The 26,630-nt window shown below is 40.3% G+C and overlaps 1 protein-coding gene across 4 annotated transcripts; it reads left to right on the top strand.

Annotated features, from left to right (window-relative positions):
- Positions 1-7,395: 7,395 nt before the first annotated feature.
- On the top strand, positions 7,396-23,058 carry LOC113876080 (zinc finger protein 160-like). Of its 4 annotated transcripts, none has more exons than XM_027514907.1 (5): positions 7,396-7,469; positions 9,457-9,533; positions 14,192-14,318; positions 18,928-19,161; positions 21,032-23,058. In XM_027514907.1, exons 2-5 carry the CDS (start codon positions 9,519-9,521, stop codon positions 21,097-21,099), a joined length of 444 nt encoding a protein of 147 aa, XP_027370708.1. In that variant the 5' UTR covers positions 7,396-7,469; positions 9,457-9,518; the 3' UTR covers positions 21,100-23,058. The 4 variants fall into 4 exon arrangements, with proteins under 4 accessions (XP_027370708.1, XP_027370706.1, XP_027370709.1 ...); XM_027514906.1 differs by adding an exon at positions 13,800-13,890 and having other exon boundaries at positions 7,442-7,469; positions 18,928-23,058; XM_027514905.1 differs by having other exon boundaries at positions 18,928-23,058.
- Positions 23,059-26,630: the final 3,572 nt, after the last annotated feature.

Genomic DNA, 26,630 nt, shown 5'->3' with positions numbered 1-26,630 from the left:
CGGCTGGGCGGAGCGCTTCCAGCGAGGGGCGGGGCGAGGAGAGCGCTCTGGTCTGCGTTCGCAGGAAAGAGGGCGGGGCAGGGGGCAGTCCGGAATGTGCTTTTCAGTAAGCTGACAGAGCTTAGTAGAAGTTACTGCCTGTAGCAGTTTTAAGGTACAACAGCTTACAGCTCTGTGGGCCAGAAATAAAGTGCACAATAAATATAACGTGCTTGAGGCATCCCCAAACCATACCGCCATCACCACCACTTTCCTCATCCCCGCCACCATGGAAAAATTGTCTTCCAAGAAACAGGTCCCTGGTGCCAAAAAGGTTGCTCTGTGCAACTGAATGAATCCATAGTGCTGTCACTTATGTGAGGGACTTACAGGTTACACTTCCATGTGTGTAAGTTTTGGAAATGACTTCTATGCCTGGACAATTCATTGACTCGATGTGTGTGTGTTAGTCACTGGGTCTTGTGGGACTCCGCGACCCCATGAACTATAATTCACAAGGCTCCTCTGTCCGTGGGATACTCCAGGCAAGAATACTGGAGAGGCTGGCCATTCCCTTCTTGAGGGGATCTCCTCCACCCAGGGATCTAACCGTGGTCTCCTGAATTACAGGCAGATTCTTTACCATCTGAGCTACGAGAAAAGCTTCATTGCCTTGACAGCTGGAGAATATGTAGACAAGAGTGCTACTGCTGTATTCACTATCCTATTTGCTTTAAGTAATCCAAAAGAACTGTCATCAGTCTGTTCCACTGAAGTGTTGCCTTACAAGAATTCAGAGGAGACATACATCATTCTGATTTTGCCTTTGTAAGGACACTTTTATGCCCATGGATTGGAGGCAGAGCTAGGAAACAAGTAATTAGGAATCTTTCCTCGTTTCAGAGAAATTTCAGCTTCACAATGATCATTTAACTCATTGGCCAAAGAACTTTTAGTGTCATCACATGGCCCTTTCCAGCTTAGCAAGGAGGTATCCGGTGCAATAGCAAACAACTCTTGTGGCATATGGATAAATGCCTCTGTGGAAGTAGGGATCTCATTTCAAGAAAAGTAAAGAGCATGCATATTGGTTACAGCACATTTTGTCTGACAACTCATGTCAGGCAACTCATGTCAGTGAGCTGGTGTGACATCGCGAGCCCAGTGGCCTGTGTACCACAGTGTGGGCGGAGTCTGCGAGCAGGGGCTACCCTGGCACTCCTGGGTGTGTGACTGGGGAAGTAGGTGTGGGACACGACTGCGCCGTTTTCTGTGTGCAGAAAAGGCTGTGTCCTGACAACGCGCTCTTTGGAGCTGTTGCAGCTGAGAATAAACACACTAAACTGCCTTTGCCTGGGGAGGTGAGGGGAGATTATGGAGATATCAGCTGAGACTTTTTACTTGCATAATTTGCATACAATAAAATGCACTTTTATGAAGAGTACCATACAGTAGGATTTAGTATGTTTCCAATATTGTCCAACCACAATAAAGTCATCATACATCAGTTCAGTTCAGTTGCTCAGTCATGTCAGACTCTGAGAACCCATGAACCACAGCTTGCCAGGCCTCCCCTTAAAAACAAAAACAAAACCCCTTGGTCTGTCAGCAGTTATTCTGCATTCTATCTGTAGCTACAAGCAAACATTACTTTCTGTCTCTATAGATATGGCTATTCTGGACATTTCATATAAATTAAGTCATATAATATGTGGCCTTGGACTTCCCTGGCTGTCTAGTAGTAAAGATTCTGGCTTCCACTGATAGGGAATGGGTTCCACCCTCGGTCTGGGAACTAAGATCCCAAAATGCTGCACTGTGTGGCAAAAAAAAAAAAAAAAAGTCTTATTTCTCCCTTCTTTTGCTTAACATAATGTTTTCATAGTGCCATCCATGTTGGAATTTTTATCAGTGCCTCATACATTTCTATTGAGAAGTAACAACATTCCACAGTTTTGTTTACCTTGTCATCATTTGATGGAGTTTTGGGTTCTTTCCACATTTTGGCTATCATAAAAAATACTTCTATCAAAAATTTCTTACAAGATGTTTATGTGGGTAAATTGCTTCAAATGTCTTCGGGGTATTTGTAAAAGTGGAAATGCTGGGTGTGACACAGTGATGGGTAAGAATTGTGGATTTTGCTATTCAGATGAGCAATGAACTACTTCCATGCAAAGATATTTAGCAAAATTGGTCTCATGGTCTAGCCTTGATGCAGAAACTGAGAAATTAGGGGAGGACATACAGGTGCATCGGAGAAGGCAATGGCACCCCGCTCCAGTACTCTTGCCTGGAAAACCCCATGGACTGAGGAGCCTGGAAGGCTGCAGTCCATGAGGTCGCTGAGGGTCGGACACGACTGAGCGACTTCACTTTCACTTTTCACTTTCATGCATTGGAGAAGGAAATGGCAGCCCATTTCAGTGTTCTTGCCTGGAGAATCCCAGGGACGGGGGAGCTTGGTGGACTACTGTCTATGGGGTTGCACAGAGTTGGACACGACTGAAGTGACTTAGCAGCAGTAGCAGTATACAGGTGCATGTTCAGTTAAGTCACTCAGTTGTTTCCGACTCTTTGCGACTCCATGGACTGCAGGATGCCAGGCCCATCACCAACGCCCGGAGTTTACTCAAACTCACGTCCAGTGAGTTGGTGATGCCATCCAACCATCTCATCCTCTGTCGTCCCCTTCTCCTCCCGCCTTCAATCTTTCCCTGCATCAGGGTCTTTTCAAATGAGTCAGTTCTTCTCAACAGGTGGCCAAAAGTACTGGAGTTTCAGCTTCAGCATCAGACCTTTCAATGAATATTCAGGACTGATTTCCTTTAGGATGAACTGCCTGGATCTCCTTGCAGTCCAAGGGACTCTCAAGAGTCTTCTCCAATACCACAGCTCAAAAGCATCAATTCTTCAGCATTCAGCTTTCTTTATAGTCCAACTCTCACATCCGTACATGACCACTGGAAAAACCATAGCTTTGACTAGATGGACTTTTGTTGGCAAAATCATGTCTATGCTTTTTAATATGCTGCCTAGGTTGGTCATAACTTTTCTCCAAGGAGCAAGCATCTTAATTTCATGACAGCAGTCACCATCTGCAGTGATTTTGGAGCCCTCCAAAATAAAGTCTGTCACTGTTTCCACTGTTTCCCCATCTATTTGCCATGAAGTGATGGGACTGGATGCCATGATCTTAGTTTTCTGAATGTTGAGTTTTAAGCCAAATTTTTCACTCTCCTCTTTCATCAAGAGGCTCTTTAGTTCTTCACTTTCTGCCATAAGGGTGGTGTCATCTGCATATCTGAGATTATTTATATTTCTCCTGCCAATCTTGATTCCAGCTTGTGCTTCATCCAGTCCAGCATTTCTCATGATGTACTCTGCATATAAGTTAAGTAAGCAGGGTGACAATATACAGGCTTGATGTACTCCTTTCCCGATATGGAACCAGTCTGTTGTTCCACATCCAGTTCTAACTGTTGCTCTTGACCTGCATACAGATGTCTCAGGAGGAAGGTCAGGTGGTCTGGTATTCCCATCTATTGAAGAATTTTCTACAGTTTGTTGTGATCCACACAGACAAAGGCTTTGGCATAGTCAATAAAGCAGAAGTAGATGTTTTTCTGGAACTCTTTAGCTTTTTCAGTGATCCAACGGATGCTGGCAATTTGATCTCTGGTTCCTCTTTTTCTAAATCCAGCCTGAACATCTGGAAGTTCATGGTTCACATCCTGTTGAAGCCTGGCTTGGAGAATTTTGAGCATTACTTTGCTAGCGTGTGAGAGGAGTGGAATTCCACTTCAGTATTCTGGCCTGGAGAACTTCATGGACCTCTTATCAAAGACAGAGCAGAAAGGAAATAAATCTATAAGTTGAAAAGCCCTGAGGTACTAATTTTAGCTTCTCATTTGCATCATTGGACAAAGTGGCCATGTGGCACATGGAATATCATACTCTCAAGATAAACATCAGAGAAAGTTGACAAATCTGTTCCTAACATCTTTTCCCATGACCTTTCTCTGTTCTTGAGGTAGAAATATGAAATTCAGAAATTCTCATTTCTTATTAAAATTATGGTGATCGTTTAAGACAACTAGCTTATATTTGGAAAAAACGTGAGATTTTCGTTTCCATAAAAATTAGACAAAATCTGAAAATTAAAAGGGTTTTGCCTCTTAGCATTCACCCTTCTTAGTCATAGAAAAGTCATGTTGCTGCAAGAAATGTGAAGACTAAGTGCTCATGCTCACAGAGGTAGAAAGAACAGAGGATCTATCCTCCCACCACCCAGCACATTCTGGACTTCTTTTTAAGTGAGAATGATAAACCTACTTCATTTACTGAAGTCACTCAGTGTGTCCGGCTCTTTGTGACCCCATGGACTATAGCCTGCTAGGCTCCTCCATCCATGGGATTTTCCAGGCAAGAATACTGGAGTGGGTTGCCATTTCCTTCTCCAGGGGATCTTCCTGACCCAGGGATCAAACCCAAGCCTCCCGCACTGCAGGCAGACTCTTTACTGTCTGAGTCACCAGGGAAGTCCCTAAAAAATTAATACTGGAGTGGGTAGCCTTTCCCTTCTCCAGGGGACCTTCCCAACCCAGGCCTCCTGCATTGCAGGCGGATTCTTCACCAGCTAAGCCACCCGGGAAGCCCTGGTTTTATTTTTTGATAGGAGTATAATGGAGAAATGGAGCCTTTCAGAACCAGAACTTAAAAATTTGTGGCCTGTGAAAGCTTCATGAAAACATATCTTTGTTGATGAGTTACATGTCGACCACACGTTGCCTAAAAATCACAATGTGTGAACAAAGTAAAGCAGGAGAATGTATGACAAATGTTCAGAAAAATGGTTGAAATGTTACCAGAGTAAAGAATCAGCTGCCACAAATATTACATGTTTCGGATTTTGTTGTTGTTGTTTTCATTTGGTCATGCCCGAAGGTATCTTACTTCCCTGACCACGATCTGACCATCCAACCTACACCCTCTGCATTGTAAGTGTGGATTCTTATCTACTGGACTGCCTCAGAAGTCCCAGATATTATAGGTTTACTTGAGAATTTGATATCCTGACTTATGAGAACCGTCTTTGCACTGATAGAGCGCACTCATTTATTGTCACTCTAGAATGATTTCAACCATGGATGATCTATCAGGAAGCAAAATCAATGCACTGCCTTTATGTAGCTCATATTTTATATTGGTAGGTCGCAATAATTAAATGCGATAAGATGGTGGGACTTCCCTGTGGTGGTCCAGTGGTTAAGACTCTGCACTTCCAATGCAGGGGACATAGCTTCCATTCTTTGTTGGGGAACTAAGATTGCCACATGCCTCAGAGGGGTCAAAAATAAACATTAAAAATTGTCTTAGAAAAAATTAACTGAAAGAGTCATGAGCCAAAGGATGGCATGGCCTCTGAAACCCACGAAAGTAAACAAAACAAAACAAAACAATTCTTACCTGGGTAGTGCTTTAAGTCGTTTTATAATTCTGGACTCCAGAATTCAAAAGAATAAATCCGTTTTGTTTTCAAGCAGTCAGTTTGTGGTAATTTGTTACAATACCAATAGGAAATTTAATGAAATGGTGTATGTAGAAAATCAAAAGGATTTTGATACAAAATATTCAAGGGAAGGTATGATTTTCAAGATGTCAGAACACAAAAACAATATACAAAATGCATTGAAATTTTGTTGTTTAGTTGCTAATTTGTGTCCAGCTCTTTGCAACCCCATGGACTGTAGCCCCCCAGGCTCCTCCGTCCATGGGAGTGCTGAGGCAAGAATACTGGATTGGGTTGTAATTTCTTTTTCCAGGGGATTTTTCCCACCCAGGTATCAAACCCAAGTCTCTTACACCCACTGCATTATTAGGCATATTTTTTACCACTAGTGCCACCCGGGAAGCCCCCAAATGCTAATATCTCTATGTAAACATCATGTCAATTGATGGCCATTTTTTCTATAGATGAAACCTTCCACCTGTAGGGATGTGGGAAAATCTACTTTGTAAGTAGATGTTTAATGACATGTTGCCATCAAAATATTGAGGGTAGATATGAAGTTATCAGATGGTTGATAATCTAGTTTTGCTTTCTTTAGGGTTTATATTAAACAGAATATACTTTCCCAATAAATGCCCTCAGAAATACAGCAAAGTTAATATTCTTTAGATGAAAATAAATCCCCATGTTTTCTGAGTACTGTATATTTTACAGGCTCTGTTAACCAGATTTGATAGAACTCTCAGCAATAGAACACCAATATATAAAATACATTACGGCTTAAGAAGAAAAGGTAAATATTAATTGCTCTCAGAGTGAACACATAATGAACTTGATATTGCATTATATTTACTTATGATTGGCTTAATTATATTATGATGTAAACAAGCTTTTCTCAAAAGCATTTGAGTGTGGAACACAATAACTATTTTACCAAATAAAGCAGTTCTCATCAGAAGAAAAAAAATTTCCCTTATTTCCATTTCTCTGTTTATCTTATCTATCTTAAATGATGGATGCTAGTTAAACATATTGTGGTAATCATTTCACAATATAGGGAAATCAGACTATTTTGCTGTATACCTTAAACTTATACAATCATGTATGTGATTGCATGAAGAGCTGTTTATATAGCTCTTATATGTCACTGTAGAGTTGGTTTTAAAGAAGGAAATAATTAAAACACATTAGCAAAAAGAGAAGCAATAAAATTTAAAACAATTTAAAAAGAATATTGCTCTTTTTAAAGCCATGGTTAATAATCTAAATTATCACTTCCCTTAGTACTCCAGTATCAGATCCCAGATCTTCTCCTTGTCTCTGGAACTAAACAGTGTTTAGTTTGGCCTCTGCAGTGAGAGATAGGAGTACAGAAGCTGTTCTGCATTATGAAATAGACCATACAATGTAGGGAAAGTTTTGTATTTCTCATTCTAGTGTGTAATAGAGAGACAAGTTCAGTTCTTGTTTCCTTAAACTGCTTAAATTAATTCTAACTGCACAAAATGCTCCCGCATCCAGCTACTGTCCTATGTCAACTACTCTGGGAGACCCACATTTCCAGAACCCTGAATTGTCTTTAAGGCCTCACTGGCAGGGCAGGAGAGCAGCTTGCTTGCAAAAACAATACCTTTTATTTAAACCGTTTTCAACTTGTTCAGAGGGAACAAGTTGAAAGTTATGTTACCTTTGGACATAACTGGCCCACAGAAATGCAAACTTTACCTTAAAATTGTTACTCTCTGAAACTTCAAATAAGCCGGTCAAGGAAGGGACCTTGAGACCCACCCTCTTTTCCACCACCCCTTTTTCCGCCCTCGGGTGGTCCAGGCTCAGACCTGGACTCCCCGCCCACCGCCCCGTCGCTAGCGCTCCGCCCAGGCCCCGCCCAGGAAGCACCGCCTCTTCGCCTCGCGCACGCGCAGTTCTCTGCAGACCCGGAAACGGAATGCTTGGGACGAAGGTCACTCTGCAGAGCGTAAGTTTCTCTTTTCTAGCTTATATCTGTGCTTTGCGGTTCTTTGACTCCATCTTCAGGGTTTTGGAGTCACTGCGGTCTTTAAATTCCCTCTCACGCCCCCACTTGCCATGTAAACCGAGACGTGTGTTAAGAGTTCGCAGACCGTTTCCCTTTGGGTTTTCAATTTCTCTGGGGCCAGTACCGAAGCCCTTGGCTTTTCTGCTTTCGGTCCACGCAAACACTGCCTTTCGCCACATTTTCCTGCTTAAAACCCTTTACTATTTCTGCCTTCCGCCTCATGTAAAGTCAAGTCTTCGTCCTTGAGGTGGACTCGCGGCCCCCCCCCCCCCCGCCCCCCAGCCTCGCCCTCTCGGCCCCTCGAGGCCGCGCCGGCCGCCCCGCTCCCGGAGAGGCCGCGTCCTTTCTCGGTGCCGGGATTCTGGAGAGTCAGCCCCGTTCCTAAGACCCCCTCGCTCGCAGCCCCTCAGTCCTCGCGTCTCCTCAGGCCCGTCCTTCTGCTCGTCAAGGCCCCTCTCCTGGTCCGCCCTAACCCAGGGTAGAGGTGGTGACGTGGGCCATCCCTGTGACGCCCAGTGTTCTTCGGTCCAGAGTTCCAAACGGTCTTTTTCAGTCCGCGGGCGTCTTATTCAGTCGCCATCCTCGTAAATGCAGGGGCGAGGAGGATCAGGAGAAGCAGACCGAGAGAGCGACTGAGACAGAAAAATTGAGAAGGATAAAGATTGAGGGAGAACCAGTGGGAACAGACCGGGACTTGTAAATAGTAAAGTGAAAGTGATTACGCCTTGAAAGCAGAAAGTGAATAAAATCGAAAATTAAGTTAAAAATGCCAGATCTCCAGGAATTGGATAGTGACATAGGGAGAGGGGCTCTAGATCTACTGGTAGGAGGGTGGCAGCAATGATGAGGCCCTTCACACAGTTTGGGAGAGGATAAAAGGTGGAACCATAGCCTTCAGAGCATCATGGTGATTGGGAGAGGAGAGGAAAATTATTGACTGCAAGAGCGAAGGGAGAGAGAGCAGGAAGGAAGCATCACCACCTGGGGTGCCCGAGAGTGGGGAGGAAAGGAGTGTAACAGAGAAGGGGTGTAACTGAAGGGCACAGAGGAAGCAGAGAAGGGGGAAGAAAGAGGCAGAAATATATAGAGATGTAGGGCAGTCAGAAAGGTTAGAAGGAGCATCAAGAGAGGGAATGATTTGCAGAGTGGAGTGAGACAGGTGTGAGAAAATAGGGGGCCAGGAACAGCAGAAAAGTAGAGGGGAACAAAAAGACGAAGATACAGAAATAGGGAGACAGGATAATAATATGTGGAAACACATGGTGTAGGTAGACACAATTGTCACACTAAGTGAAGTAAATCAGACAGACACACATGATATCACTTTATCAGTTCAGTTGCTCAGTTGTGTCTGACTCTTTTCGACCCCATGAATCACAGCACACCAGGCCTCCCTAACCATCACCAACTCCCGGAGTTCATTCATATGTGGAATCTAAAAAAAATGGTACAAATGAACTTATTTACAAAGCAGAACTAGATTCACAGACCCTGAAAACAAACTTGTGGTTCCCAAACATGGAAGGAGGAGGAGGGATAAATTAGAAGTTGGGAAGAACATACACACTACTATATATAGAATAATTAAGACCTGCTATATAGTGCAGGGAACTATATTCAATATCTTATAATAACCTCTGGTGGAAAATAATCTGAAAAAATATATATTTGGTGAAAAAAAGGATACCCTACACTATTTGATCTTCAAAGATCTATCAAGCACTGAAAAAAAATGTAGGAACTGACTTGTTGATCTCTCTCTAGGAGTTGACTGTTCTGAGTCCCTCCTGAGACCATGTGCAGCAGAAGACTGTTCCACATGGTGGGGTCTTCCCTGTGTGTGTGTGTGTGTGTGTGTGTGTGTTTGGGGCATAGGAAGGGGGTGTGTTGATTTTAAGCATTTAACTGCCTATTTTCACCTTTCAAGATTGACTTCCAAAGACTCAGACTGAGGAAGAAGCCTGGAAGAGCAAAGAAAAGGAGTCAGGAATGGCTATTTCTCAGGTAAGGTCGTATTCTCAATTGATTCTCAGTCTGTCCTTCCTGAAATGCCCTTCTCTGGACTTGCTAATCGTGTCCGACTCTGAAGTGTCCTTGTCTGACTCCTGTACATGCACACTCACCTGGGGCCTTCCCTCAGGGCCTGTCCTCTCCACTTAGATCCCGTCTCCCCATGACCCAGTGACCCGGCCCTTGTGAGGAGGCTCCCCTGGGCACTGTCCTGGGCAGGGCTTCTCACCCACGGGTTGGAGACAAGGTCTCAGTGCTGTTGGGCAGCAGGGATTGCTTAGGGCCCATCTGGATGCCCTGTCTGCTCTCCATCAACTAGGGTAAAGAAGCTGCACATGGAAGTCAGGTGTTAATATGCATTTTCGCCTGGTGCATTTTTTAAAACAGACTAATTACGACAAATACGTTCTGGCTTTTTATACTGTATTAGAAGCTAATGCAGGTGGTTCAGTGGGTAAAGAATCTGCCTGCAATGCAGGAGATGCAGGCAGACGCAAGTTTAATCCCTGGGTAAGGAAAATCCCCTGGAGAAGGAAATGGCAACCCACTCCAGTATTCTTGGCTGGAGAATCCCATGGACAGAGGAGCCTGGCAGGCTACAGTCCATAGGGTTGCAAAGAGTCAGACACAACTGAAGTGACTGGGCAGAAGCTAAATGGGTATATTGATGGTTTAAAAATCATGATGATTGGGAATGGAATGAAAAGTTCAGAGATATCAGTGATACAGAGTGTTTCATTCCTTTGATTTTTTTGTTTTGTTTTGTTTTTTTTTATTTGCCCTTAGGTTGTATCTTAATGGCAGTGTCCAGAGTTTGGGCTTTGCCCTGAAGTTTTATTTGAATGGACAAATATTTGAAATGATTGAAAAATTTGATTGTGGTCTTGAAAGCTTGAAATGTTTGGGCTGTATATAGACCCTGTCAATTATATTTGCAAATCTTTTTTTATCTGAACTCATCAAATTCACCTAGTAGCCACCAGCTCACATTTTCAATATTACAACTCAAAACCATTTAGCTGAAGGTTCAAGATAATTAATAACATCCTGTATATTCCAAGTTACCCCAGGTGATAGACATGCCAAATATGTTGCCGCTGCATAACTTGGGTTGCCACATTCTCACCACCCTCTAACTGTTTTCTCACTGTTCATTACCAGTCCCAGAGACAATATTTTAGACTTCTGTTATGGTAATGTACCACTTTCAATACAAATTTCTGTATCAGTCAGCTAATGCACAATAATATTGCCTAATAAATCTTCCCAAGTATCAGCCGCTTACAACAACCAGTACCTATTCTTATTTTATGAGTCTGTACACTGCCTACAGTTCAGCTTGTGGAGACTGACTTAGCTCCAGGCCCATATATGTTTATTCTGAGGTCCAGATGGAAGGAACAGTAGCTATTCAGAGCTTGTTCTTCTAATAGCAAATCACTGAAGCATAGAAGGACAAACTTCTGAGCAGAGTTAAAACTTCTGCTTCTGTCATATCAATTTAAATTCCGTTGGCCAAAACATATTACATGCCATGCCCAAAGAGTAGTCTCTGCTCACCATGAAGCCGTCACAGAGTTGTGAATGTTATTATTCTTCTATAGAGAAATAACAAATTCTAGCAATAGCAATGGGAGAAGGAAATGGCAACCCACTCCAGTATTCTTGCCTGGAGAATCCTGTGGACAGAGGAGCCTGGAGGGCTGCTGTCCATAGGGTCGCAGAGTCGGACACGACTGAAGCAACTTAGCATGCATGCATGCATTGGAGAAGGAAATGGCAACCCCCTCCAGTATTCTTGCCTGGAGAATCCCAGGGACAGAGGAGCCTGGTGGGCTGCCGTCTATGGGGTCGCACAAAGTCAGACAAGACTGAAGCAACTTAGCAGCAGCAGAAGCAGGAACAGCAATGTAATCTACCATAGAATCCAACCCACCAGGCCAATCAGATAGCTTTTATTGAGATTGAACAGTTACTTTTGATCTAAAGAACTGAAGGACAGTCCTTTCTGCTATATAGTTGAATTTGAGGGTAAGGAAAAGCTAGTCTAAAGAAAAAGAGCAGAATGAAGCAGAAACAACCACTGCATAAAGCAAAGTGTGAGAGGCACAGAGGACTCCCTTGATTCTTGACACCCTTCCCTTTCCTGCTTTTAATTCCTTCCTGAGGCTCAGAAGTTTTCTTCTGCTTCTTTAAGACCCTTTCCTTAACCTTAAAATATATTTCAGTTTTATTTTTAAATTAGGTAAATGTGTTTGCTCCTCAACCCCATTTCTGCCATTCCTTTGATTTTAAACTATGAAATCAATCTCTGAAACATGGAGATTCTTAATCCATTTTCATCATCTCCATTCCTTGGAGGTTACCTTTTCACTGTGTTGATTGCCTCCTTTGACACATAGAAGTTTCTCATTTTGATACAGGTGAGGTTCCAGCTTTATACTTTTATTGGTAGATACCCAGTTTCCCAGCACCATTTATTACTGAGACTGTCTTCCTTCTATTCTATGGTCCTGGCACCACTGAAAATGCATTTTGCGTATATGCAAAATCAATTCTGAGCATTCTGTTCTCTTGCACTGCTTTATGTATCTGTGTTTATGCCAGTACCACACCATCTTGATTACTTTGTAATATGTTTTGAAATCTATAAGGGTTCCTTCCTTTCTTCTTTGGCAATTTGGGATTCTTGGAGATTCCTTATGAATTTTAGTGTAATAACTTATATTTTCTACCAAAATTGCCATTTGACTTTTGATAGGGATTAGATTGAATCTATAAAACATTTTGGGTAATTTCATTTTAAGAATATTTAGTCTTTCAATCCAAGAGTATAGGATGTCAGTTTATTTGTATCTCCTTGTATAACTTTTAGCAATGTTTAATAGTTTTCAGTATACAAGTTTTTCACGTCTTTGTTGGATTTCTTATGAAGTGTTGTATCCTTATGGTGCTTTAGAAATAGGATTCTTTTTAAATTTTCTTTTGACATTGTTCACTGTGTATATGCTTCCCTGGTACCGTCGTCAGTAAAGAATCTTCCTGCAATGCAGGAGACCTGGATTTTATCCCTGGTTTGGGAAGATCCTCTGGAGAAGGAAATGGCAACCCACTCCAGTATTCTTGCCTGGGAAATCTCATGGACAGAGGAACCTGGTGGGCTATAGTTCATGGGGTCACAAGACTCAGACATAACTGAGGGACTGAACACACAGACATCTAAACCACCACTACCATTATGTATAGAAATTTACCTGATTTTTGCACATGGACTTTTGTATCCTTCAACTTTTCTAGAGTTATTTTTTGATGTAACAATTTCCTTGTGAAATCTTTACTATTTTTACACACAAAAGTTGTCATCTACACAAAAAGAGATAATTTTACTTTTGCAGTTTGGATAAGTTTGATTTCTTTTTCTTGTCTAATTTCTCTGATAAGGGCTTTCTGTACTTTGGTGGATAGTAGTTCAGAAGTGTGTATCCTTGCCTTCTTTCTGATCTGAAAAGAAAAGCCTTCCAGTGGAATGTTTAAATCTTTTTTTTTTTTTTAAATTTTGACCAAGCCAAGCCACTTGTATGATTTTAGTTTCCCAACGAGAGATTGAATCCAGGGCCACAGCAGTGAAATCACTGAATCCTAACCGCTGGACCATCAGGGAACTCCTGTCTTTTCAAGTAATTGTGTGTTTACATGTGTGTGTGTGAGTACATGGAAATACAAGTCCATGGTTTTGATAAAAACATCATATTTCAAACCTATCTTTACACTTGAAATTATATCTTAAATATAATCCTTGACCTCAAAAATTTTTTTGGAGTATCATGTTAATGGTTTAAATAGCAATAAGATTATTAACATCTTATGTGTCTCTGTGTGAGCCCACGTATATGATGATCTTTTATGCTCTTCCATGTTGTTCACCATGAACTTCTTTCAGATTTTCTCAATGAACCCTCTGTCAGTGTGCCTTTAATACTGTTTTTTCTCTTATTCAACTGTTTGATTCTTTAGCTTCAATTCCAGAGGCTAACCCTCTGAGTTCTGATATTGCTGTTTAGTTTCATGACCTGAGTCAAGTGTCTCCAAGTGTGTCTGGCACAGTATTCTCCTCTGTAAGATGGGAAGAGATCATCTCTAATGAGCTGTTATGTTTATAGCAATTTCATACATGTAAAAAATTTATTAAGAATGAAATTTGGCATATAGGAAGTGTTCCAACACTTCGAGTCATTGCTCTTGTAATTGTCATGATTGCAGATTTTGACCTTTCTGTAAAGCCATTGTGGACTTTGTCATCTCTGAAGATCCCACTGGTGCTGTAGCTCATCTAGATATTGAATATCACATGGTATGTAAAACATAATAGGTAACATTTCTACATAGACCACCTGCTATTGAATTTTATTTCTAGGTTGTTTGTGTGTTGTCCAGAAAAAGTGAAAAACCTACATTGTATGGAGGATATCATAATCTCTATGAGAAGGGATAAGAAATTAAAATTACGGATGCATAATTTGCTCCAGATACCTTTACCTGGATCTGTCAGAATACATACTTCAATTAAACGGATCCTTACTCCTCTCTCCTCTTCTCATTTTGTGCAAAAATAACTCTCTTCATGGCCCTTTGATGAGATATTTTTGTTTCAGGAACAGTTGACCTTCAAGGATGTTGCTGTAGAATTCTCTCAGGAGGAGTGGGAATGCCTGGACCCTGCTCAGAGGGCCTTTTACATGGATGTGATGGTGGAGACCCTCAGGAACCTGATCTCTGTGGGTGAGGATCACTTCGCTTCAGAAATTGGAATCTGTCCTTGGGTATCATTGCATTTCCCTTCTGTGCCCCTTGGGAGCCCCTGTTTTGCTTGATTGATCTGAAATCCCTGTTGATTCAGACATGAAAAATTTCATGATGTGGTATCATGAGTTTAAGCTTAGCTTTTCTGCAAATGTTTAATCCATTTCATGATACATCAGGCATTGTTCCAGAGCTTAAGTATTTATAAGGCTGAGGGCAAACTTTTAAAATATCTGATTCTCTTTTTTTCTGCCCCTGTGCTTTTGCTCCACTACTTCTTGGAAGAGAGCTCATTATCTGAATATTACACTGTTTCCTCTGCATTTAGTAGGAGGCAAGTGGTAGACCAACCTGTGATAGAGGTTTTCAGACCCGTGTTCAATGTCCTCACTCCTCACCTGAACAAAGAGCTAGAAAAGCCCCAGCTCTTCACATTTTATTCTTTTGAGAAGCAGAAATTTCTATTTCTGATCAGAATATTATTTCCATCTTGAAACAAGAAGAACAGCTCTAGCCTGTGAAGAGTGACATGAAAAGAGCAAACCACCAAGAGGATAGAAATGTATCAAAAGTCTGAGCACAGGTTAGATCTCAGAAGGGCAGAGAGGAAGTGGCAGTTTTACTGGTCTTTGGGTAACTCTACCCACGTGGGAGATTTCTTTTCAGAAAACAGAAGTTTATTTATTGAGAATGCTGAGAGCACATTTTTCTTACTCGTGGGTTATCATTCTGTTCTTCAACATGTGGAATGTATTCTTTCACCCTCTGGTGCAGCCCCACCAGAAACAAAAGCAAAGTCTTCATCATGATCTACACCCTGCCATCTGGTCCCTGTGAACTCGTTGTTGGTTGACTTTGAGCACCGTGAAGAGGGTTGCTTTAAAAGGGTCTTTTACCCCCTTTCACTTCTCTCTCTGGACTCCATTTCATTGGATGCTCAGTTTTCAGTCTATATATATAAGAGTTGATGCTTCCAGACTCACTCCCTGGGCTTTTCTCTCTTTCATCCCCATTTGTGTTCTTAGAAGATCTAATCAGAAGATGGGAAGGCATTGACCAAAATCAAAAGCACATGCTTTTTGATTCCATGTGGCACCTTCAGGGAGCTGTTGTCTCAAGCCCTCTCCCCTTGTTTAGATTTCGCAGCCATTTCTTCTGTTCTGATTTTTGCCACACACTTTAGGGATGTGTGAAACAGGGAGGTAGATTGGGTCTCGCTTAATTTTACATGGCAAAACTACAAAGACAGTGGACAAAGAGATCCTCTTTTTTTGTTTCCTAGTTCCTCACCGGGGAAATATGTGTATCTTTCAAGCTATTGGTTTGGCATCTTGGGTTGAGTGCATGGTTTCATCTCTTCACCAAATTTTGTATTTTTTCCACTCTCTTATGGCTCTTCTATGGCTGTACCTAATCAGTATACTCTCCTGATTCCATATTCTTCTACCTTTACATGATTTTACCTTTTGAAACTTGAGGGATTTTGTGTGTATGTGTGATTAAATAATAAAGAAATAGATTAATTATTGTATTGGCTTTCATTAGGCTCTGGGAGACATATAAAAATAACTAGCACATTTTTGCCTTCAAGTAGAAAAGTTTATAATCTTGAGTGTGAAACTTGCTTTTGAAATAGATATTCCTAGAGTCTATAATTTTATCCAGTTTCATTACTATGATAATCCACTTGTAGTAGACAGCTCAGGATGGACTCTCTGTGGGGTGAATTTACTAACAGAAAGTTTTGATGGACAATGCTTTTCCTTAAGTGTTTTAATATTTTCCTGCTATGTACTAAGTCACCAGTTGAAGCTACTTAGTAGATTGGTCAGCATGTTGTAAGATACGAGATAGAAAGTATCATGAGAGCCTCACTGATGAGTCTTTCCCCACTGTTTTTTTTTCTTTTCTTGGCTTTGAGGACTGTCATGAAAGCCCATCTCAAGGACATGGTGTCAATCTTGTTTCCAGATACTAATGACCATCTTCTATGAGCCAGAGGAAATGATGTAGGAGTGTATTCCAGGAAAACTATATTCACATTCTCCTCTTCCTGATATTGGACCCCTGGTTTGGAGGGTCTGATGTGGGGCTTCTGTGGGAGAAACTGCGTTATGTAATTATTCTCCAGTTTGTCTGTCACCCACACAAAGTATGAGATTTGATTGTGTCATGGGTCTGCCCCATCCGTCCTGTGTTGTTGGGGTTCTTTCTTTATGGCTTTAGTTGTAGCAGATATTTTCTGGTAGATTTTAGTCTTTGTCAGTGATGGTCATAATGCAGATTATTGTGATTTTGGTGCTTGGGAAAGAAAGTGAGATGATTGTGCTCATGAGAGGAAGTGAGCATAGGATACGTCTGCTCCGCCATCTTGGCTGCTCTCTGGTACAGTTATATTCACCTCGATATACAATCACCAGCTGTGCTCCCACATATGCATATACCTTGTGCTCCACTCATGCCATTTCTCATTCTGGACCTTTCTTCACATGGTACTTTTATGTGGGAAGACTTTCTTTTGCTCACATATTTAAATCATTATTTTCATCCCAGTTTCCCCAGCACTCCTTCACTCATCGCTCCACCTTCCACATCACTCAGTATAAAAATGGTCCCTCTTTTTCTGTTGTACAACTTTCTCATGACATGACCAAAATCACTATGTGCAGCTGTGAAGACTTAGAAAAACCATTTTCAGGAAGGGTGGCTAAATAACATTATTAGTTACATGGCAGACTTCTTTTGTGTCTCCCTTGGAATACTCTTTTTAAACTCCTGGTATTTGTTTTAATATTTTGTAATCTGTACTGCTGGGGTGAGCAGTCATCCTTTAGATTTAGTTCCGGTTCAAATCCTGTGTCTCTCAGTACTTTCTGTATCAGTTGTGGTCATGCATAGAAATCTGTGAGTCAAACCTGTGATTTGAAAACTTGTGTTGATTTACCTCATGCCTTTTAAACCTTTAAAAACAAGCCTTTTGAAACAAATTAGTGTTCTTTGATGGCTTAGACTCTTGCATGTTTTATAATCATGATTGAAAAGTTGCTTTTAAAAACAATTACGTATTTACTTTTGGCTGTGCTGACTGTTCATTGCTTCCTGTGCTTTTCTCTAGTTGTGGAGGGCAGGGGCCACTCTAGCTGCTGTGTGCGGCCTCCTCATGTTGCGGCTTCTCTTGTTGTGAAGCAGGGCTCTAAGGTGTGCAAGCTTTGGTAGTTGCAGCTTCCAGGCTCTAGAGCACAGATTCAATAGTTGTGGCACACAGACTAGTTGCTCTGAGGAATGTGGAATCTTCCTGGATCAGGGGTGAAACCCACATCTCCTGCATTGGCAGGCGGATTGTTCACCACTGAGCCACCACGGAAGCCTGAAAAGTTACTTTTTATAAATAGTTATATTAATATTCTGTCATGTTTATTATAATACTGTTTTGCATCACATCTTGTATGCTTTTCATCTCCAATTTGTGCTAATCAACATTGTGTCTGACCCTAGTTGATAAATTTACAAATTGCTGTTTATTACATATCTTTTTAGAGCCAATGAACTGGAGAATTTTAAGTGTTCAGTGAAGGCTGGGAATGACTTTATTTATTTGCTGTTAGATTACATAACTCTAGAATATTTTATTGGTTAACTCTTAATTGTAATTAATATATGATGGTTTTTCAGCTTTTATTATAGAGTACAACTGACATGTACCATTTGTTAATGTTGTAAAATGCATATTCTTTATGGGTACATAGCTCTATAGCAGATATTCAGAAAAATTTTTTGTGCAAAATTGTGTTAACAAATTCTTCCATTTTTGTATGCTGTATTTTGTAATTCCATACTACCAGTTAGTTATTCATTAGATAAGTTTGTTTTGGATTATGTACATTACAGTGGATTGTGTCGTCTTTAGCATTTATTTGTATGACATAGAATACAGAATATATGTACAGTATAATATCTTTTGTCTTCTTAATAGCGAGACCACAGTATATGTATTGTTAATTGGTATATGCTTTGGTGTCATAGTGACAAAATATTCTTTCTTTGAGAGTTAACCTACATTTGTCTAGTGTGAATGTTTTTGTCACAGGGTGTTAGAACTCAGCTGTCATTATTGTTATTGTTCTGTCTCTAAGTTGTGCTCTGACTCTTTGCAACCCTATGGACTGCAGCATGCCAGGCCTTCCTGTCCCTCAGTATCTCTTGGAGTTTGCCCAAGTTCATGTCCATTGAATCGGTGATGGTATCCAACCATGTCATACTCTCACCTTACATATAATCACTCTTTAGTAAAGAGTCCTATTCCTTTAGTGTTCCTAAAATTTTTAAGGTCATGATTCGGAAGTTTCATAACCTTATTGGGCATAAGTAGTACTTTTGGTTTGTTTTATTTTATTTTGACCATGCTGTGCAACATCTTAGTTCCCTGACTGGGGATCGAACCCATCACCCTTGCAGTGGGAGCACAGAGCCCTAACCACTGGACTGCCAGGCAGTTCCCTACCTTTGGTTTAATGTCATATATTCAACATTACACTTTATTCATGAGTTGTACTGAGTAAAACACCTTATGGTTCTTTGTATCTTGTAGATATCTCTCATATACATGTGGTCAAGAAATTACAACCAATAGCAAGTAGTGCTAGAGGAGATGCATTCCAAACAGTGACATTGGAAAGACAAGAAAGCCCTGAAATGAAATATTTTTGCTTCACGGAAATCCAGGAAGATGACTTTGGGTGTCAGTGGAAGAATGATGAAAGAAATTACAAAGGAATGCCTGTAATACATAAGGAAAATGTAACTCACAGAAGAGATAGACAAGGTAGGTGGAATGCAGGAAAGAAGCCAATTAAAAATAGACTTGTGTTAAGTTTTCAGGATGAACTGCATATATTTAAAAAAAATATTTACAAATGTCACGAGTGTGGTAAATTCTTTAATTATGGCTCCTCCCTCAGTAGACACCTTCTAATCCATACAGGAGAGAAATTATATAAGTGTGGTGTATGTGGCAATGTTTTTCGTCTAAAGTCACACCTTGTAAGTCATTGGACAACTCACACTCGTGCGAAAACTTACAAATGTGATGAGTGTGGTAAAACCTTTAATCACGGCTCATCCCTCCGTAGACATCAGATAAGGCATACAGGAGAGAAAGTGTATAAATGTGATGTATGTAGCAAAGTCTGTAGTCAGAATTCCTCCCTTAAACGTCATCAAAGAATTCATACCGGAGAGAGACCTTACCGATGCAATGAGTGTGGCAAAACCTTTAATCGTGGCTCTCACCTCTCCACACATGAGGTAATCCATACAGGCATGAAATTATGTAAGTGTGATGTATGTGGCAAAGTCTTTAGTCAAAATTCATGCCTTAGAATTCATCGGCGAATTCACAACGGAGAGAAACCTTACAAATGTAATGAGTGTGGTAAGGTCTTCCGTCAAAATTCACATCTTGGAAGACATCAGAGAATTCATACTGGGGAGAAACCTTACAAATGTGATGATTGTGGCAAGGTCTTTAATCAGTATTCAAATCTCGCAAGTCATCAAAGAATTCATACTGGAGAGAAACCTTATAACTGTAATGTGTGTGGCAAGGTCTTCAGTCAAAATTCAAATCTTGTGAGTCATCAGAGAATTCATACTGGTGAAAAACCTTACAAATGTAATGAGTGTGGCAAATTTTTTAATCAAAGAGCATACCTTACAAAGCATCAGAGAGTTCATATTGAAGAAAAGTCTTACAAATGTAATGAGTGTGGGAAGGTCTTCAGTCGAAATTCAAATCTTGAAAGTCATCAAAGAATTCATACTGGAGAGAAACCTTTCAAATGTAATGAGTGTGGCAGGTTGTTTTCTCAAAAACCAAACCTTGGAAAGCATCAGAGAATTCACACGGGAGAGAAACCTTACAAATGTCATGAGTGTGGGGAGGTCTTCAGTCGAAATTCACTTTTTGCAGTTCATCAGAGAATACATAACATAGAGAAGGCTTTCAGCTGTAATGAACTTGAAATGCCTTTACTGAGTTCTCAACCCTCACTAAGTATCAGATAATTTATACATGAAAGAAACTATGTAAGTGCGACATATGTGGGAAGTCTTCATTCAAAATTTACAGCGTACAATTCACTGGAGATTTCAGAGTAGGGAGAAACTAAGCAAATGCCATGAATATACCAAAGATTGTGTGCCTGCAAGCCTCATTTTCTATCACATAATCTATAGTGGAGAGAAACCTTATAAATGTACTAAGTATCTCAAAGTCTTCAGCCCAAGTTCATACCTTGAGATCTGCCAAATAATTTATACTGGAGAGAAACCTTTCAAATATAATGAGTGTGGCAAATCCTTCAGTGTCCAGCCCGAGTTACCATCAGGTGACCCATCCTGGTGAGAGACTTTAATAATACAGTGATACGACAAGGCTTTTAGCAGGTATCTACATCTTAGGCTTCATTGGACAATTCATTCTGGATAGAGACCAGATAAATGTATTTTATTGTGGTCAGGCCTTAAGAGGAGGAATTTATTAATTAACTCATTCTCAAGATTATCTCACAAATGCCATGGATGTGAAATAGTAATCTTATTGCTCAGGTAGGACAGTTTATATTTGTGAGTGACAGACCGCCTGGAGAACAGGGACTGAAAGTAGTAAGAGGTTTATCATTCTCATCTAACAGGAAGTCCAGAGGCTGCCATGTGGGGTGCGATGGGGTCCTCTGCCTCTGCAACCTCCATGAGTACTTAATCTTCACCTTATAGTAACATGACTGCTCTATGACTGAAAAGGCTGAAGGTTGAGGGCAAAAACCCTTTTCACTCTAAGGTTTTTGTATATTCTCCCTGGCTTACGCTCTTGTGACATGTCTAAGGACTCTGCATTAAGTTCCAGATTCTGAAGTTTTTGTTCTATAGCATTTTTCCTAAATCTCTTATAGTGTAAAGTTCCATAATTTGTTTTAGACCATTGTTTAACTTTTTGCTGATGTTTGACAGATGTAAAGTTTAAATGGAGAAATTTTCTTTTGTACTATGAATATTTCATTGACGAGCACATGTATGGGACCAGCCTTCCTTCATTGAGTTGCCTGGGTACCTTTGTCAAAAAGTAATGGGAAGTACACTTGACCCTTGAACAAGGCAGGGAGTTAGGGTTTAGTCTCCTGAGCAGTTCTAAATCCATGTATAATTTAATGCTATCCTGCTATATCTGTGGTTCTGCATCCTCAGATTCAACTGACCTCAGATCCTACACTGTAGTAATGTTTATTAGGAAACAATGCCCATATAATTGAATCCACACAGCTGAAACCTGTGATGTTCAAGGGTTAATGTCCTGTGCACTGTGTGCTCAGTCGTGTCTAACTCTTTGTGACCCCATGGACTGTAGCCCACCAGGCTCCTCTGTCCATGGGGTTTCCCAGGCAAGAATACTGGAGTGGGTTGCCATTTCCTCCTCCAGGGCTTCTTCCCCACCCAGGGCTTGAAACTGCGTCTCTTGAATCTCCTACATTGGGGGATGGATTCTTTACCCCTGTGCCATCTGGGAAAAACTGTAGTGATGGAGGGCTATTTCTTGTCTCCTCATTCTGCTCCATTGGTCTTTGCGTCTGTTATTCCACAAATCCCACACAGTCTTGATTCCTGTCACTGTATTAGAAATCTTGAGATTATGTGGGGCGATTCCAACCACTGCAATATTTTTCAGGTATTTTAGCTCTTCTAGTTCTTTTGCCTCTCTCTGTTATTTTTAGAATAATCTTGTTTGAATCTACAAAAATCTTGATGGAAAATGCATTAAACTTGTATGTCACTTGGGATATTTTAATATCACTTCTTATGTTGTATCTTCCAGTCAATTAATCTGGTATGTTTTATTAACAGTTCAGTGAATATCCTATGTTTCTCTCAGGTGACCTAAATAGAAGATCGTCTTTGATTTCATTCCTTCCCATTGTAGGTTTTAAGCATAAAAGTCTTTATCTTGTTAGATTTACACATTTTTCTTCTTTTTGAGCAAACATCGTATTCTATATTTAATTTCAGTTTCCATTTGTAAATTGCATGCATATAAAATTACAATAGATTTTTGCACGTTATGTCCTGACACCTTGCAAATTATACTTTTTTCTAGAAATTTGTATAGATTCTTTTGATTCTGTACGTGCATTATTTCCTTAAATTTCCTGTTTCTACTTTTAACAAGTTATCACAAACTGAGAGACTGGAAGGAACACAAGTCTATTCTCTTACGGTTCTGGAGGTCAGAAATGGAAAATGAGCCAAAGTCCTATGTTCCAGGATGCCAGAAGCCACTTAGATCCTTTGTTTCATGGGTCCCCATTTGTATCTGGATGGCACACACTTTGAAATAATGAATGATTTTATTCAGATGTCTTCTTGTTACATGAGCATTTTCTGAACACATTGTTTAATTTAGGGCACCCTGTCACTCCATCTTTGTACATGTACACCTTAATAGTACTTAACAGTATCATATATGATTTAATTATTGGTGACTTTCCCCTATAGAATATGCTCCTTGAAGGCAGGGTATTGATTTTATTTCCTGCTTGATATCCAGTGATTGAAACCATTTTCAACTGGCAGGTGTGTGAATGCACTTTATCAGTGCAAAGGGTTCTGTAATAGGTAGGCTCATAGAGCAGTAAGTCAAATAGTCTAATAAACATGTAATCATATTGTATTTGTGGCACCAAATTCCTTACTCTGTTACATTACACCCAAGCATTTTGAATGTTTGTCATAAATTCTCACAGTGTGATTTATTCACACATTGTGAATTTTCTCCAACATGTGCTAAACAGATCTAATTCATCAGTGAAGAAATGTCTTCATGAAGTTTTTTTAATCCACAACATTTTCTTTTTTTTTTAATTTATTTTTATTTGGAGGACAATTGCTTTACAGTGGTGTGTTGGTTTCTCCCATACAACAGCATGAATCGGCCATAAGTTTACACGTGCCCCCTCCTTCTTGAACCTCCCTCCTACCCCGTACCCCATCCCACCCCTCTAGGTTGTCACAGAGCACTGGGTTTGAGCTCCCTGTGTTATACAGCAACTTCCCATTAACTGTCTGTTTTACATATGTTAATGTATATGTTTCAGTGCTACTCTCTCAATTCATTCCATTCTCTCCTTCCCCCGCTATAATACACAATTTCAATTTAGGATTCTTTGAGTAATGCTCCATTCTACACCCATGACAAAGTAGTAATTTTTTTTCTCGGGTAGGATAGTTTTTATTCGTGGGTGAGAGGCCACTTGGCAAATAGTAACTGAAACAATTAGGTTTATCATTCTCACCAAACAGGAAGCTCCAGAAGATGCCATGTGGGATGTGATGAGTGCTCTGCCCCTTCAGCCTCCATAAGCACTTAGTCTTCAGTGTCCTCACAGCAATATGGCTGCTGAAAGACCAAGAAGAGTGAAGGTTGAGAGGCAAAACACTTTTTGATTATAGATTTGGTCTCATTTTCATGAAACAATAATCCTAGTCATTATTTTCTGATATTACTAGCCATTTGCATTAAATGGGTACCATAATTTTAATAATAGATGTGAAATTTCTAATTTAATATTTCTCTCTTGAACAAAGAAAAACAAAGGGGGAAAAAGTGTTAGGGAGAGATTATATCGAAAGACTTTGTTCTTTATCCCGAGAGTACAATATTCCACATAACATATGGTGACTTTGCCTCATGTTTGAAATACCAAGCAAAACTTTTTAGAGCCCTTATGTTTTATGAGTCAAAGATTTATTTCCTTTCTGCTCTATCTGATTCTAAATACACTTAAATAATTCACCATATTTGGGGGAGGGAGGGCGGTGCTATTCTATGTGGCTTGCAGGATCCTAGTTCCCTGACCTGGGATTGAACCTGCACTCTCAGCAGTTAAAGTGCCAATTCCTAACCACTGGACTGCCAATTTTGATATAGTTATTCTGATTCCAGTATCAGGGCAAGGAATCAAAGAACCCATTTTGAAATGCTTTTTAACCGTACCTGAATGTGAGAAATATACAGGAGGCTTGTAATTGGGAAATATTCTAACATCACTTCCAAATATATTTTAAGATTAGACTCATATTAATTATATAGTAATGTAACTGCTATGGAGCTTCCCAGGTGTCTCAGTGGCAAAGGATTTGCCTGCCAATGCAGGAAACACAGGAGAACTGGGTCTAATGCATTGCAGGCAGGTATTAATTATTTTAATATTTATTTTTATTTATTTATTTGGCTCTGGTGGGTCTTAGTTGTGGCTTGTGGGGCCTAGTTCCCTGACCAGGGATTGAATCTGGGCCAGCTGCATTGAGAATGTCCTGTCTTAGCCACTGGACCACCAGGGAAGTTTCATTCATTCGTTAATTTAGATATGGAAAGTGATACATTCAAAACAAAATAGTATCAAAATGTAAAAACAGTGTGCATATTTAAATCCCTGTCAAGCACTCTCTACTCCTGTTCTTTTCATTGAATTAACTTCAGTAATACTCTGTCTGCAGTGTTCTGAAATAAAACGAATTTTCCATAATCTATGGTAGACAACAAAGGGCTTCCTTGGTGGCTCACTGGTGAAGAATCCACCTGCCAGTGCAGGAGATGCGAGTTCAATCCCTGGGTCAGAAAGATTCCCTGGAGAAGGAAATGGCAACTTACTCTAGTTCTTGCCTGAGAAATCCCAAGGACAAAGGAGCCTGGTGGGCCTCAGTCCATGGAGTCACAGGAGTAGGACATGACTTAATGACTAAACCACCATCACCCCCACCATGGTAGATAACAGCTATTCCCTTTTAAAAGGGAGAGAGGATCTTCTCCTGTGGTCCACTGGTTCAGACTTTGCCTTCGAATGCCAGTGGTATAGGCTCAATTCCTGGTCAGGGAATTAAGATCCCACATGCCATGATGTGCAGCTAAAAACCAAACAACAAAAAAAACCCCATTGTTCCCCTGCTTTTTTTTTCTTCCACATGTAGCTCATCATGAAACACATATGAAAACCTCACTTTCACAGTGTCAAGTTCTACTCTACTTCTTGACCATCTGCTAGAATAATCTTGCATATAATCATCAATGATGGCCCTCATTTGTAACAACATATCTAGAGAAGGTGTCATGGCCACCAAAAACATGATATTTTATTTTTAAATTAATTTGTCCACATTGGGTCTTAGTTGCAGCACATGGGATCTTTTAGTTTTGGCATTTAGGATCTAGTGCCCTGACCAGGGATCGAACTCTGGCCTTCTGCACTCAGGGTTGAGTCTTAGCCACTGTACCACCAGGTGTGTGTGTTGTGTGTTAGTTGTTTAGTCATATCCAAATCTTTCCAACCCCATGGATTGCAGCCCACCAGGGTTCTCTGTCCATGGGATTCTCCAGACAAGAATACTGGAGTAGGTTGCCATTCCCTTCTCCAGGGGATCTTCCCAACCCAGGGATCAAACCCAGGTCTCCCACATTACAGGCAGATTCTTTACCATTTGAGCCAGGGAAGCACATCAGGGAGGTCCCCAAAGCATATTTTAGATAATATTTTTACATATGTACTCTGGCTGTCCCCATGCTTTCAAATTTATACCATCTTCTTAAAATCAGTGTCCTAGTTTTCCTGGTCTCATAGATATGAATAAACCCCACCTAATGAAATAGGTGGGGTTTCATCTTACCCGTCTTTTCCTGAGACTATCATGGTGACAAATGAAACGCAGATAATGGAACAATAACATCAACAGATTTCAAACTTCAGGTTGTAGGTCATTAACAATGGACCCTTTTCACGAGACCTCAGATAATTGAGTAAACAATGTACTATCTACAGATAATTAGGTCTTTCCACAGATGTCTGATCCTTTGACAAGTATCAACTCATGGATTTTAAAAAATTTTAACTTTTAATTCTCTGTAGAATTTAACATCTGAGATTGGTTATTTCAAACCTAATAGACTGAGTTTCCTCCCACTGTAAGTTTTCTTATTTGTAAGTTCATTGAGAGGATTGTGTGAAGATTTATCTCCCCATTACATTTGTCATGTTTCTGTCTAGTGTGAATTCCTTGTGAAGTATCCTGAGTAATTGCTGTAAAGTCTTAACATTCTTGTATGGTTTCTATATTACATTAACTCTTTCAAGACCACAAAGGCATATATATTTTTATAAAGTTGATCACATTCAGTACATTTGTCAAGTTTCTCCCTAGAAAGAATTGTGTTATTTTCTACCAGGCTTAAAATTTGGATCAGCTTTGTCA

This window comes from Bos indicus x Bos taurus, chromosome 18 (genome assembly GCF_003369695.1).
Source record: "Bos indicus x Bos taurus breed Angus x Brahman F1 hybrid chromosome 18, Bos_hybrid_MaternalHap_v2.0, whole genome shotgun sequence".
Lineage (NCBI taxonomy): Eukaryota > Metazoa > Chordata > Mammalia > Artiodactyla > Bovidae > Bos > Bos indicus x Bos taurus.
The sequence above is the reverse complement of the archived record's forward strand: the minus strand, read 5'-3'. Positions and strand labels throughout refer to the sequence as shown.

Coding starts and splice junctions, on each gene's coding strand:
- LOC113876080 (XM_027514905.1), top strand. Junction 14,319..18,927: donor CAGGAACCTGATCTCTGTGG/GTGAGGATCACT, acceptor TGTATCTTGTAG/ATATCTCTCATATACATGTG.